The following is a 15,688-nucleotide window of genomic DNA, read 5'->3' as shown; positions in this document are numbered from 1 at the left end:
TTTAATGCTTTTTAAGTCTTTTATGCTCACCATGGCTGCATTTCTTTTATAGGGTGGAAAACAGTAAAAACAGTAATATTGTAAAATATTATTGCAATTTCAAAAAACTGTAATTTGACTATATTTTAAAATGTAATGTATTCCTTTGATGAATTGGTCAAACATGAACACTGGTCACATTTGATCGTCCTTGCGGATTATAAAATGGGTAGTTCTGGTCCTTGATGCTGATTGGTCAATAGCTATGTTTTATTTACGATAAAGGTATGGCCTGAAGGGATTGACTATATTCACAATACAGCACAGCCTCTCGTACCTTATTGCTTAGATAGAAGTATTCATTTCTTACAAAAAAATCTTATTGACCTCAAACTTTCGAAAGATAGATAGTACAATAGATACATTATTTATATAGCCTATATACACTCACCGGCCACTTTATTAGGTACCCCATGCTAGTAACGGGTTGGACCCCCTTTTGCCTTCAGAACTGCCTCAATTCTTCGTGGCATAGATTCAACAAGGTGCTGGAAGCATTCCTCAGGGAGTTTGGTCCATATTGACATGATGGCATCACACAGTTGCCGCAGATTTGTCGGCTGCACATCCATGATGCGAATCTCCCGTTCCACCACATCCCAAAGATGCTCTATTGGGTTGAGATCTGGTGACTGTGGAGGCCATTTTAGTACAGTGAACTCATTGTCATGTTCAAGAAACCAATTTGAAATGATTAGAGCTTTGTGACATGGTGGAAGTAGCCATCAGAGGATGGGTACATGGTGGCCATAAAGGGATGGACATGGTCAGAAACAATGCTCAGGTAGGCCGTGGCATTTAAACGATGCCCAATTGGCACTAAGGGGCCTAAAGTGTGCCAGGAAAACATCCCCCACACCATTACACCACCACCACCAGCCTGCACAGTGGTAACAAGGCATGATGGTTCCATGTTCTCATTCTGTTTACGCCAAATTCTGACTCTAACATCTGAATGTCTCAACAGAAATCGAGACTCATCAGACCAGGCAACATTTTTCCAGTCTTCAACTGTTCAATTTTGGTGAGCTCTTGCAAATTGTAGCCTCTTTTTCCTATTTGTAGTGGAGATGAGTGGTACCCGGTGGAGTCTTCTGCTGTTGTAGCCCATCCGCCTCAAGGTTGTGCGTGTTGTGGCTTCACAAATGCTTTGCTGCATACCTCGGTTGTAACGAGTGGTTATTTCAGTCACTGTTGCCCTTCTATCAGCTCGAACCAGTCTGGCCATTCTCCTCTGACCTCTGGCATCAACAAGGCATTTCCGCCCACAGAACTGCCGCTCACTGGATGTTTTTTCTTTTTCGGACCATTCTCTGTAAACCCTAGAGATGGTTGTGCGTGAAAATCCCAGTAGATTAGCAGTTTCTGAAATACTCAGACCAGCCCTTCTGGCACCAACAATCATGCCACGTTCAAAGTCACTCAAATCACCTTTCTTCCCCATACTGATGCTCGGTTTGAACTGCAGGAGATTGTCTTGACCATGTCTACATGCCTAAATGCACTGAGTTGCCGCCATGTGATTGGCTGCTTAGAAATTAAGTGTTAACGAGCAGTTGGACAGGTGTACCTAATAAAGTGGCCGGTGAGTGTATACAGTATGCTAGTATCCCATTCTGAGCATAGCACATGCTTGTGCACACGCTTCTTGTGCAGTTCTTACAGCTCATAATATCTTTCATTCTCTCACTGCATGACAGCACAACTATGGGTGGTTTATGAATCATTTAAATTCATTTCAATTTCAAGCTTCATTCAGCGGATTCAATTGAGGAGCATCATGAGCAAAAGAAGCAATTCTTTAGAAAACAATTTATTTTATTTCACAATCAGTGTCCGGAAGGGATACAGGCCCCCAAATTGGTTTGACTCTTATGAGAACGGTACATCACATGTATGGGGTCATATGACAGAATGATAGCGGCACACGCCCCATCTCTATCAATGTGATCATTGAGGTCAATATCCCTCCAAAAAAAAAAAAAAGGATCCACTTGCGTAACAAATTCACAGCTTGAAACTCACTGCATTGGATTAGCATGTCAAAGATGACCTAAATCAATAGATGTTTCCTTTGGGCTTTTGTCAGGACAGCAGGACGGTTTATTGCAATGCATTTGGCTATATGAAGATAAGTATATTGATCAGTTAGGTCTGTAATGATTCGTGTAAAATTAGATGTATCGATTGCTGGCAGCATCAGTACAGAACGCAGTCTGGCGACAAGCTTCAAACTGCACTCGTTTCCCAAAAGCCTAATAGGATTAAAAGTCATGCCCTGCACCGCAAGCTAAAAACAGATCAGCCGACTGTTGCACTGTCTGGCACTGGATAGAAGTGATGTTAAACAATTATTTCATTAAAAAATTAATGTTTGAGGTCAGTAAGATAAATATTTCTTTTGAAAGACATTAAGGTGTTTATTTAGCAAGGACACATTCAATTGATCAAATATGGCAGTTAAGACATTTAAGATATTATTTTAAAAAAGTTATATTTCAAATAAATGCTTTACTGTTTAACTTATATTCATCAACGAATCCTGAATAAAAATGTATCACTGTTTCCACAAAAATATTAAGCAGCACAACTGTTTGCAACATTGATAATAAGAAGAAATGTTTCTTGAGCAGCAAATCAGCATATTTAAATGATTTCTGAAGGATCATGTGACACTGAAGACTGGAGTAATGATGCTGAAAATTCAGCTTTGCATCACAGGAATAAATGAAAAAATATATTATATAACATAAACAACAGTTATTTTAAATTGTAATAATATTTCCCAATATTGATGTTTTACATTTTTGATCAAATAAAATCAGCCTTATTGGTAAGTAGAAGAGACTTATTTCTGAAACATTAAAAAAAAAAAATCTTGCTGCCCCCAAACTTTTGAACAGTGCTGTATCTCAATATTAAAAAGACAGACACAAGTGTTTCTGTGCATGAGTACAATCTCAAAGTGTCTAGTGTAAGTTTGAGCACATTTTCTCTGAGTGTAAGCTGTGTGTGTGTGTGCTTTGATTATAGGAAAAGAGTTTGTGGATTCCCGCTGAGTCATAAATTCTCTTTTTGCAAGGAATCGCAAGATGTATATCCACACGGCAAACAGTGGAAGAAATATTGCTAATGTGGGAATTTGTATGGTTGTGTCATTGGCATAGTAATTGCACAAATTTGCTCAATAATACTGAATGCGGTACTGAAGCCCACACAATTCTCAGTGCCAAAAGTGCAAGATCTGCCCTAGTTTGCCTTCCCGCCTGCCTTTTTTCATTATGTTCTCTTCTCTCTGTAGTGTTGATTCGCACTGTAAAATCTTTGAATTCATGTTCATCACAACATGTCCTCCTCAGGGCTTTAAGTCTGAGGTTGCTCTGGTTCTCATAATACGTGCCTCTTTATTTCTGAATCCCTGTAGACATTTGAGCTTTTTTCCACTAACTCTGACTTCCTAGCACTGTGCCTTAAAAGGGATAGTCCACAATCACATATAAACAACCGTGCAACTGAGATTTGTTATAGAGAGTATATTGATTCAGGTGAGTATACTGTTTGTACACAGATAAAGTATTCAACTTTTAATATATCACTAGGCAAAAAAAAGAAGCAAATCATGTACAACTTAAGAGAAGTTTTTTGAAGTCCAAGCTTTGTGTGAGAAACAAACCAAAATGTATGATGTTATTTACTGATAATTTCCCCCTCCAGTGAGCTGTTAACTACTGTGACTGGATCACTGAATCAGTGAGTACAGATTAACTTGAGAATCAAATCAGTCTGATTGATTGAACGAATCATTCAGGGCTGAATTTCCCAAAAGCATCACAAACCCAAGTAGATCTTAGAGTCTATCGGAGCCAATAGTTTCTATTACTATCTACAAGCTTACAATGCTTTTGGAAAACAGTTTTGTGAACCATCAACTAATGCATTGAAAAGATCTGACTCAAGAGTTTGTTAAAGATGTAGCAAATATCTGGTTTTTCCTTTTATGAAAGTGCTAAGGATGTGTATCAATTTGTTTAGTGAATAATGACATACATTTTGGTCTGTTCCACACACAAAGCTATGACTTTCTGTGACTTGTGTATGAGACATATGAACTACTTCTGTGATGCTTTTGTGTCATTTTAGGAGTTCAAAAGCCTTCTTTTGTGTTCTACAGAAGAAAAAGTTAAACAGGTTTGGATTTGGAATGACATGAAGGTGAGTAAATGACAGATATCTTGATTTTTGGATGAATTATCCCTTTACATTTGACATCCTTTTACCACCCTCAGCATTCTCTTTAACTCTGTGTCTGTGTCTTTTGATTCGGCTCATCCCTCATGCTGTCTTTCTCAGTTTCAATTTCACTCTCTCAATATACATTTCGCTTGCACCCTCATTTTCTTTGTGGCACTCGCCTTCCTTCCCTTCTGCTTTTTCCCTTTTCCATTTTCTTCCTTCCCTTGCAATTTCACCTCACTATTCTGGTGTCCCCTTTTATATTTTCGTATCTCTCTCTTTCCCTTATCTCCCAGTTTCCAATCTCTCTGCACACATTCACACATCCAATTCATTCCGTCTCTATGATTGATTTCGATTGGACAGCGTGATCTAAGGGCGACTGCAGATCACATCGTTTTTATCCTCTTCTTCTTCAGTCACCGAATCCCCCCCCCCCCCCTCCCTCCCTCAGTTTAGTTGCTTGAGCCGTAAACTGCCTCAGTCAGCACATAATCTCTAGAGATAGAGGGAAAAGGGGGGGAGAGAGAGATCAAGGAAGAGAGATAGCAATTGTGACTAGAGGAGGTGGAGAACTAACAGAGAAATCCCTTGTTTCCCTGCAGATGTGACCACACAGATTGGCTTTATTTATCCTGTGAGACAGGAATGTGTCCAATATCAGAGAAAAGAAAGAAATGTAACAAAATACTTTAAGATTTTTTTGCATTGAGACAATTTTCTCATGATAATTTTAGTTTTAGTCCAAATGAAGTGCTTGCAAATGTACAGACTGTCTTTACACTGGCAGCAACACACATACATAACATAACATAACATAACATACGTACATACAGTCATTAAATATAATCTCAATGCAAACCATAATAATAGTGCTAAAATAGGCTACTTAATATTTTATTTATGCAGAAATAATTTCTTATTTTGGGGTGAAATGCGATGTGGACATGATTGACCACATCCACCACTTGTCACATATTTGAGACAAATGCACGATACAGAACACATTTAAATGAGCAACAAAAAACAATATTCACAAGAGACGTTGAGAGAGAGAGAGAGAGAGAGAGAGAGAGAGAGAGAGAGAGAGAGAGAGAGAGAGAGAGAGAGAGAGAGAGAGAGAGAGAGAGAGAGAGAGAGAGAGAGAGAGAGAGAGAGAGAGAGAGAGAGAATGAGTGCAACTCACGAGAGAGTAAGTACTGTCCGTGTTTTCACTCATTGCCTGTTTTTTCCCATTTTTCTTCTTCTCTATTACTCATGTCTATACCCCGCTTAGTCGTTCTCTTTTGAGAAGAGAGAACGCTACTGCAGAAATGATTATTTTCTGAAGTGGAGGTTCGGCAGGGGGATAAGAACTACAGATTGCTGTGGTTGCTCAGACAAATAGCCTACAAGTTGTTTATTCTCAGCCTGTTTCTAAAACCTGCTGCAATCACAAAGGCTTGCCCCAGTGTGATGCTCATTACAATTCAGTGCCAAACAGCTCCTCTCCTCTGTTTCCATCTCTCCCTCTGCCTGTCAGAATCCCTTCTTCTTTCTTTCTTTACACCCGAGCTCCTCTGTGTTTGAATATTCTATTCCGTCCACGTTTGCTGTTGATCGTAGCAGTGTTCATTGTTGAACATGCTGCAGAAATTATGGACGAAGTAAGTGGGCTAAAAGAGTTTCCTCAATAGATAAAAGATGAAGTTAACTTAATTACCTAACACTGACAGTGCACAAAAATGCTTGTACCATCAATACATGCATGGCTTATAAATCCAAGCTTTTTATTTTAGGGCTAGGGTTAGTCTGTTTGTAATGCTTTTTAAAAACACAAAAGATTATTGAGATATCTTCTTCAAAGTAATCACAATATAATTATTGTTTCATAGCAGTTTATGTAATCTCAATAAAAAAAGATAGCTTCTGGTATTATATGTGACATTTGAAGGACATTATTTGTCATATTTACATCCAATAGGCAACATCACATACATCATAAAGCGATTTTGCCAATAGAATTGCTTTGTGGTCCAACTGGGATATGATTTTGTGTGGGATAAACAGCAAGACAACAGCTGTCTAATTCAGTGGCTAAGTTGGCTGGATGGTTAAAATTGCTTGTACAGCACATTTATTAAAAACAATAGACACAGAGAGGCCTCAACTATGATATAAAACCTTGTGTGTTGTAATGGCACAAAAACAAGATAATCTGTGGAAGCAATAAAAAAATCCTTTTCTCTTACACACAGGTAATGTGGAAATGGGACCACTGCTTCTTGGTGTTTTTCTGCTCATATTACTCACATGGTGGATATTATAAGCCATCAGGATGAACCTCTTATCAGCTGAAACCTGGAACTTCATGGACTTCAGGTCCTAAAACGGAAACCCAGAAATAACTTTAATGACCTTAAAACAATATTTTGGATTAAAAACAAATTAAGCTGTAACATACACATCTATAGCATGCAAGTCTTTTACCACAAACACAATTTTTGTTTATTTTTAAAAACGTTTATTATATTTAAAAAAAGTATTAAAAAAACATTATCTGAGGCTTATATTTTTTTATCTTTTATGTTTATGTTTTTATGTTATTTTTATGTATATTTATGTTATTTTTATGTATTTTTATGTATTTTTATGTTATTTTTATGTATTTTAATGTTTATTTTGTCGCAATGCCTGCTTGTTGACTTTGACTTGTTGCCTCGCTAACTTATCAGGCAATGACTTTGTAGGCAGCATTTGCGCACCAAGGTACCTCACGAAACTGATTTCGGACAGACTTGTGAGGCAGCGGTAACAGTTTAATGTTACAGCAAAAGAGAGCGAGCTTTGGTGAAAACTAAGCAAATTTTTAATGACTTTTTCTAATAAGTTTGGTTTTAGTATGTTTTTTTGAGGCAGGAGTGGGAGTATGGGCGGCTCCACCTCAGGATCACTACTGCGCAGACTCAGGCTCCAAATGACGTAATCTGTAATGACCGTTTCTGGGATATTTTGACTTTGACACGTCCTTCATCTTTTTTTACAGTCTATGGTGGAAACCAACAAAATGGCACGGAGAAAACTTGAATTCGTCACTTTAAACCACTCATAATCTGCAAACCATGAATGCAGAAAGTGTATCGTGGCTAAGAAATGTTGTTGGGGCATAAAGCCAATGTGACGTGTGTAACGGCGTTGACAGTGTGGGTAGAGGCTTTAGAGGAGAAGTATCTGCCATCTCAACAACATTCCATTGAGCGTCTAAGGCAATGACCCATATATGATTCTCAGTGTAACCCAGCTGCAGCGTTCAAAGGGTGGCCCTGCTGAAACAGTCTCTTTGATGACACATGCTGCGAGATCAACTGAGGAGAAGTGCAGAAAGGGGGAATAAAAGACAAAGCATTAACTATTAGAGCTTTGGAAGCCGAAACACTATTTGCTCTCTCTCTTTGCTCATTTTTTGGCATTCTGATTCTTTCTTCAAAGACATTCAGCTACCAGCCTATACACTCTCGCTATGAAGTGACCCATTTGTCAGGTTCCATAAGAATGGAGCTAATGGAGTTGTACGTCTTGTCCTGCTCACATGCCTCAAGGGGGTTGTAGTTCTCCAGAGAGCTGCTTTACGCTGGTGGTTTGGGACGAGGACAGGGCTGTGTGAGTATGTGTCTTTGCATGGCCTTTATGTGCTATGCTGCTCTCTTCTATGTGAATGCATGCGTGTGTAACTATACACTCACCAGGGTGCTATTGTCCAATAGCGTGGTGGTTAGATTTGTGCTGAGATTGTGGATTAAAACATGACCCTCCTGGGTGCAAAATGACACCTCGTTCTCTGTAAAACATGAAAATTAACATTCAATAGCTGAGCTCAAGACTGGCCTGCACCCTAATAAGAACATGTGCTTCTCTGGTGATGGGAAAGTTTACTATCATACCATTCATATTTTTATCCAGAAAGGATGCACTGAAATGACTAAAAGTGAGAATAATGACATATAATATAATAAATATATATATATATATATATATACAGACAGTATATGTATACAGTCAGTATATACAATTTTGATAATTATTAGAAATGTTTCTTGACCACCAGATCAGCATTGATGATTGAGGAATGATTTCTGAAGGATCATGTGACACTGAAGACTGGAGTAATGATGCTGAAAATTCAGCTTTGCCGTCACAGAATAAACAATAAAAATCGTATTAATCTTATTAAGACTGTTTGAACTGTAGTGTACATACTTTTGAGAATCCCAGTTTTTTTTGAGGAACTCAACCTATAAGTAACTTTCTTATAATAAGTCAAACAGCATATCAAAATGGGGTAGGAGTATTGTAAAATCCAAATATTACACACGTCAAGTTGAACTTTTAGATTCATATAGAGTTAACTTCTGCAACTCACATTCCTTATGTTACTACAAAAATGTGAAAGTTTCAATGTGTCTGGGCCAATATTAGCCCTACAGACACCTTTATAATACTATTTTCAATGTATTATGATTTGGGATGCTCTCATATTAATTGTGCATGCTATATAATGAAGAGTGAATAGAAATGCAGCCTGATGAATGCCACTTTTATTGAAAAGTAAATCGAACATTTTAACTATTAGCAGAAAAACACATCCAGTCTCCCATTACATTTCAAGACAATGAATTGTTGCACTCCAGGAGCTCTAAATGTCCACATAGATCAAATAAATGAACCTAAAACATTCCCTAAACACTGTTTGTGAAATATAATGACGTTTTTACCATTTAGCCACGTCACACATGGGTCGTGGACTCTGAAATCCTCGCTCTCTAGGTTCTCCAGAGTGAGACGAGACAGCAGCAGGAGGTGAGACTCGTCTGAAATACAAGATCAGGCAGTCAGTTAAGAACAACCACAACTCCTGAGGACAAATCATGTCTATTAGAAAAATCTACAGGAATGTCTAATAAAATCACATTTTGATGCTACATTTACATTTACATTTAGTCATTTAGCAGACGCTTTTATCCAAAGCGACTTACAACTGAGGACTAAACCAAGCGAGTCATCGTGAAGAGGCAAAAGCAATGCAAGAAGTGCTCAAAATACAAAGTTCAGACATAGCTCGGAGTAGCATAAGCCAGGCAAGCGAGGATTTAGAGGAAAGGATTTTTTTTTTCTTCTTTTTTTTATTTTTTTTTATTATTTTTTTTATGTTAAGTGCTCCCGGAAGAGATGAGTTTTCAGTTGTCTTTTGAATGTTGTCAGGAATTCTGCATTCCGGATGAGGGTGGGGAGATCATTCCACCAGCATGGAACCTACTTATGCAAATGCAGTAGGCTGTAAGAAAAAAAAATGTTAAAAATAAATAAACAATTAAATGCCGGAATGTGGTTCCACACATTGAAAAATGTGCACTCAGTATTTTTTTTTTCTTAATAAAAAATTTTCACAAAAAAATATTGCATGTAAACCATAAACCCCCGGTTTCACAGGCAAGGCTTAAGCCTAGTCCTAGACTAAAATGCATGTTTGAGCAGTTCTAACTGAAAGCAACTTGCACTTATATTTCTTAAAATGTGTCAGTGCAATTGTTTTGTCTCAAGATGCACACCAGTTATGTAATGTTTTTTTCTAAGGCATGTTTATAAAAGCTTCTTAAATCTCCTAATTGAACCGAAGCCTAATCTAAGCCCTGTCTGTGAAACCAGGCCATATTGTTTTAGTTCAAAATTAAGTTACCATCCAATTGGTTTTATTTACCGAATATGACTTTTTAAAAAAGCATATTGTTTAATATTCAGTTATGCTGTGATTTAGAAGAACATGTTGTGTGTCGCTTCCAAAATGAACGCGCCAAGCACCAAAAGTGGGTAAAACTTGGATTTGGCCATTTGGACCCAGCTGACAATATAACTGAAACTCTTCTATAACCCATAGCAGATCATTGAACATAACTCTCCCTTTTCTCATCTTCCTCAAAAACAAATAAAATAATTACACTTAATTTCAACATTTATTCTCCCTATCCCGTCTTCCGCAAAGCATGCTGGTAAAATAAAAAGCTCAATGAATGCAAACAAAGAAAAATCTTGTAGGTGCTGTAGTGGCAATGCACACGGATTAAGCAAAGTTCTATTATAGAAATGTATGTTATTTTGCACCCAAACAAAAATACTTCTGTTGCACAACCACATTTTAAGAGCTAACCTGAGGATGCAGCAAAAATCTATTCTGAGTGTTGCTTGCTTTGTTTCCGCTTGTCTTTTCGTATTTTTATTTGTGAATGGATGTCTTATATATGAGCTCGCTCACAAAAACCCTCTATAATCTTCTGTTGTGTTTCCCATCTCTCTTTCTTCCCTTAGCTGATCTCACATCTCTCTTCTTTATCCTTGGTTCACCAGCTCATTCAATTTATATTCATTTACTCCTTTGGTCTCCAACTTACCGGGGGTGAGGAGAAAAATTGAGAGGGTGACCAGAGACATGACCCCCAGGATGACCACCATGGCGATACCAATTCCCTTCCAATTTCGAGGAGGTCCTCCCGAGCTGCCATGGTCCTGCTCCAAAAACAAAATAAAAGTAACTGCATTAACTTTCCTCCCCTCATACACATAGTCTCCCCACCGCTGAGGGAGAATGTATTAGTGCTGCCTCATTTGCACTGCCTCAGAGCAGGGATTTCATGTGAGACGTGTGTATCAGTGCAGCAACCCTCGGGGGGAGAACGAAAGGACTTCTCTCTGACAGAAATCTGTGTCATTTAGAACAATCCTTCATAAAGCCGGCTAGGAAAGAATTCCTCGAGTGAAAAATGAGAAGCTAATTGAGTCTCAGATTTCTGTTGTGTCTTAATTTCCACCGAATGGTGCCTCATTTCACTTTTTTAATGGGGCTTATGTATCATAAAGTGTGTGTGGGGGTGTCATTTTACACTATGAGGGGTGCGATTTCAGCATTTCGGGGTTTGGAAGCTTGCAGAGATGCGTTCTCGACTGTTTTTCGAAGCTGAATCTACAGCAACAAAGCAATGCGGATGAGACGAGCCAGAGTTCTGTTAAGAAACAGTATATTAGATGTATTTTCAGCTCCCAGAATGCCTCTGTGACAGCCAAGGCTGAAGCAAAAAGCTTTAGAGGTGTATCTGACGGGCAGGTTGGGACGATTACGGGACCATCAGTCATGATCAGGAACAATAAACAGCCACTTCAAGGCTAGTGGAAAATCACTGCTGGTGGCAAAGAGGGGAGGACCGCAGAGTAAGTGTTTACTCATTGACTGTCCATAAAACTTAGTCTTCATTGTCTCTGTGTCTTATGTTTGTGGTTTCAGAGGGAGAAGTGAAGTCACCTCTTCTCACCTTCCCTCGGGGGTAGAGGTGAATGAGAGATTGTGTTAGTAGAGAGGGGGGTAAACTCATATCTTCACCAGCTGGCATCCTGGCAGACTCTAACCTCAGCTGTCTCAGGACAAAAAGAGCAGCACAAGAGCCGACTGCCTGCTATAACTCACCTAAACACTTTCTGACTGCCTGGTAGTGCTGTTTGCACCATCTCAGTAAGCTGATGTGAAGGTTTTTGTTGTTGATGTTGTCAAGTCCTGACAATAAAATTGATCAAATTGGATTAAAACTGCAAAATAAATATTTATTTTCCAAGATGATAACTAATAATATTAAATAATATATATTAAAGACATTAAATCATAGTCTGGATTTTTTTTTTTTATTATTATTGATGAGTTTATTGAACCTTTAGACAAAATCTGTTTTTGTTGAGAATCATATTTGATACATTAGGCTTTTATGGTTCATAACAGTATGCTGTAGTGAGAATATGGAGCTCATACTTAAGGTGGAAAAAACATTATTTTGTTATATGCACACATAGGCAATTTGGTGCAGATGGTGTTATGTATAAGGCCAAAATGTATGAAATTCTGATAATGCAAGCAGACTACTAACATAAAATGCATATAAATAGCAGTTTTCAATTTTCAATAGTTTGTCTTAATATGCTATTTGTGTCATGTGTTAGTTTTATGATCAAAGCTTTAATTGTGGGGGCAAAACATAAAAAAATTCAATACAATGATGATTGAGATATTTACAAATAAACGTTCCTCAAAAGCCTGATACTGACATTTTAAAATGATGGATAATCAAATCCAAATTCAGTCCAGTGAGTGTTCATCTTGAAATATTACTAACAATATAAAAGTCATTCTTACGTTTACTTTATAAAAATCAGTAAAGACTTCACAACTAAAAGACACGTGTACCACAACCTGAAGGGGGACATTTTTTGTATAATACTATGTAATGGGGGACAGCTCTAAGAGCTGTGCGAGTAAACCTCACTCCCCTGACCTCAAGAGGCTCACTAGCGACTGGCCCTAGTGGCTGCCGTCTTTAATGTCCATGTTAGCGTTCAGTATTTGCATATACGGTGTGGAGTATTAAAGTAGATATTCCAAAGTCAGTCAATGCATATCTGTTTTTTATTTTTTTTTATTAGTAGACGGTATTTAGTGTACACTGTGCAGTATGCACTAAGCAGCATGTATGTCTGGAAACTATTTTATTTGCAATTCTGATGGAGACAAAAATACAGCTTCCGCCAACTTTAATAAGAAAGTGCAGACAATCGTAAATATTTCCAAACATACACACATGGAAATTAGCGGTTATATTTCTGTGGCCTAAATTTAATTAGAGCCTCAGAGTTCTTGGATACTGTTCATTGTTGTTAAACAAAAAGATAACTTCAAAAGCTTCAGAGGTTGCCAGCATGGATTCTAGCCAGCGGCTCATTATTAATAGATCTTACTGAAGCTTCACACAATTAAAACAGCTGCTGATAGTGTCTGATAAATCTATCTGCACTCAGCAACAGGGAGAATAAAACAGAATCATAACACAATTGGCTCTCTTTTCAGATTCTACAGATATATAACACTTGCACTTCAAAAGGTAATTTCCTTACATCAAGCTCATTCAGAATCAGTTCAAGCCCCCTGAACTTCATTATCATGAGACACAATACTATCAGATCAGAATAAATGATACTGTCTGCTGCACTGAAATAATCATTTTATAAATAATTTTTAAATGGTTTCCATAAAAACTTTAGGGTTAGTAAGATTTTTTTTTTAAGAAATTGATTATTTTATTAATCAAGGATGCATTTCTGTAAAAAAAAAAAAAAAAAAAAAAAAATGCTGAAAAAAACATCACAGTTTCCACAAAAATATTAAGCAGCACAACTGTTTTCAACATTGATCATAATAAGAATGTTTCTTGAGCAACAAATCCGCATATTATAACTAACAGAAGACACAAATGTAAAAAGTGATTAATTAGACAGTTGCAAATGTTGTACAAAATAGGCCTACAAATACCATACTCATCTTTGCACCAATAAAATTTGCAACATTTTGTTTTTACTACCAAATTATATGTATAATTAATTTAAATTAAAGTGGAATGTTTTCCTCGACATCTCGCCATTTCGGGGCACATGAGCTCCTGAACATAATGCATGATGAGATAGACTTAGCCTTGAATACCGCTCCGAAGCGTTATTCGAGATAGTGTGAGTTTAGTGTGCATTAAGGGCACTGCACTTTGCCTTTTTTAAGACATGGCTATTTTCTTGCGCACTTCCTGTCGCGTGCACGCGCTCTTAAGTGGACAAGACCGCAAGTGTGGGTATTTGGACAAGGCATGACTTTGGTTCACTGCAGTTTTAAGGAGAAAATACTCAACAATGGTGTTGACATGAATTTACACATGGTTTGTCTTAGTTGAAAATATTAGTAAATCTGGCCCTACATCTTTCATTCTATTTAAATATATACATTTTATTCTATATATTTTAATCAGCACCGTTTTTGAAGAGTGTGCATGTGCTTAAAATGCAAAAGGGAACTCCGGATTATGACGTATGAGGGAACCCACGATGAATCAAACATCAAATAATGCAAAATGGCATGGAAAACAAAAACAGTGGAGTAGTCATTAGGTGACATGTTCGTTACAGCAGCATCTCGGAGATCTCGAATAGATTGATTAACAGAAGTTATTACTCCTCCACCTGTGAGCGACGTCATATTGTTGAAACAATGTGGTGCGATCGACAGAGGTGTGACCACTTTAGTTTCGCAAAACAGTCGTGACTAGTTGGTTACTTTCATGAACGATGCATCGTATATGGTAGTTAATCAGCGAGTTACATTGGTGTATGGGAAACGCAACTCAGATCAAGAGATTTAACGATTCTGATAGCCGTTGTGAAAAGAGAGGTGACAAATAGAGCCATGGAGTAAAAGTGAAAGCAGCTGGCCTGCAAAAACCTTGGCACGGTTGTCAAAGTGACACATTTTCAGCCGGGCAGAGTCCCAAGTAGACAGATTTCTCATTGTATTCCACTCAAGCGCTCAGTTCACAGAGCAGCTCCTCTACAAAGCTGTCAGTCACAAATATTGTGCCACTCCTGCAATGCAGAAACCAAGGCTCCGCGTGGGCGAAAAATCTCATTAACGATGCTCCTGTGCTATAGGAGGAAGAGAAACATGTTTAGAGGTTTGATAAATGTACATCACATTTGGAAAGATCTACCTAACCTCAGAGCAAGCAGAGGAGATCGATACAAAGGGAAGTGAGGGGAACTCCAGCGGGAAATAATTAATATGAGAGCGGGGAGCTAATGTGAGTGTTCTGAGAGACATACAAAAACCTGTGCCGAGCCGTGAACTGTGATCCTTTGGGATTACATTGTGGGCCAATATGGGTTAATGGGGGATGCTGATATAGAGACCAAAGCGGCTGGCTACCTACACAATGCTGCTATAGCTATGCAAAATATAATTTAATAACAGCAAATGAGATGTACACCAAATTGCTTAAATGAAATGAATGCTTATTTGACTTACTATATACTCAATTTAAAGAAAACACCTTTTAGTATCCATTATAATACCTTGAGAAAGCTATATCATTCCCAGTCTCAATCAATAGCAGTAGGTCCACTGGAACATGTCCTCTGGAAGTACGCAGTTTTAATATTGAAATTGATTATGGGGAAAATTGTGTCCTGATTGCAACAAATTTCATGCTTTTAAAATCCCTCCAAAAAAAATCTTGTTTTGTTATAATAAAACACTTGCGATTCATTTGTTGCTTTCAAAAAATGGCCATAGCTAGGTATTACAAATGGATCTGTTACAAATTCAGTGACAGGGAAGAGGAGAGGCGAGGATCTAAGTTCAGCCGTTTTTATTAAGAAAACAATGAAAAGCAGGTATGCAGATGCCAAAAATCCAAACAGAAGAAGCAGAAAGAAACTGAAAGAAACATACATCACAACAAGGCTGAAGATAATCCAAGCAAAACACAAATCCAAAAAGAAATGCAATAGTCTTACCAGGGGAATGTAAAGA

The 15,688-nt window shown here is 37.8% G+C and overlaps 1 protein-coding gene across 3 annotated transcripts in view; it reads right to left on the bottom strand.

Moving 5' to 3' along the window:
- The window catches only part of LOC130090503 (inactive dipeptidyl peptidase 10), a 55,357-nt gene that overhangs the window by 24,076 nt on the left and 15,593 nt on the right, over positions 1-15,688 (bottom strand). Inside the window, exons 2-5 of one of the 3 annotated variants that reach the window (XM_056257899.1) lie at positions 10,695-10,809; positions 9,024-9,119; positions 7,995-8,089; positions 6,565-6,636 (exon numbers count right to left, since the gene is read on the bottom strand). In XM_056257899.1, the coding sequence (XP_056113874.1) occupies positions 6,565-6,636; positions 7,995-8,089; positions 9,024-9,119; positions 10,695-10,809 (378 nt within the window). Of the gene's footprint in view, positions 1-6,564; positions 6,637-7,994; positions 8,090-9,023; positions 9,120-10,694; positions 10,813-15,688 lie in introns of those variants that run through there. The other 2 variants (XM_056257898.1, XM_056257902.1) reach the window with 2 other exon arrangements.

The sequence above is a fragment of the Rhinichthys klamathensis genome, unplaced genomic scaffold (assembly GCF_029890125.1).
Source record: "Rhinichthys klamathensis goyatoka isolate OS25496 unplaced genomic scaffold, OSU_Roscu_1.1 h1tg000147l_1, whole genome shotgun sequence".
Taxonomy (NCBI): Eukaryota; Metazoa; Chordata; class Actinopteri; order Cypriniformes; family Leuciscidae; genus Rhinichthys; species Rhinichthys klamathensis.
This window is presented reverse-complemented; position numbering and strand designations above follow the sequence as displayed.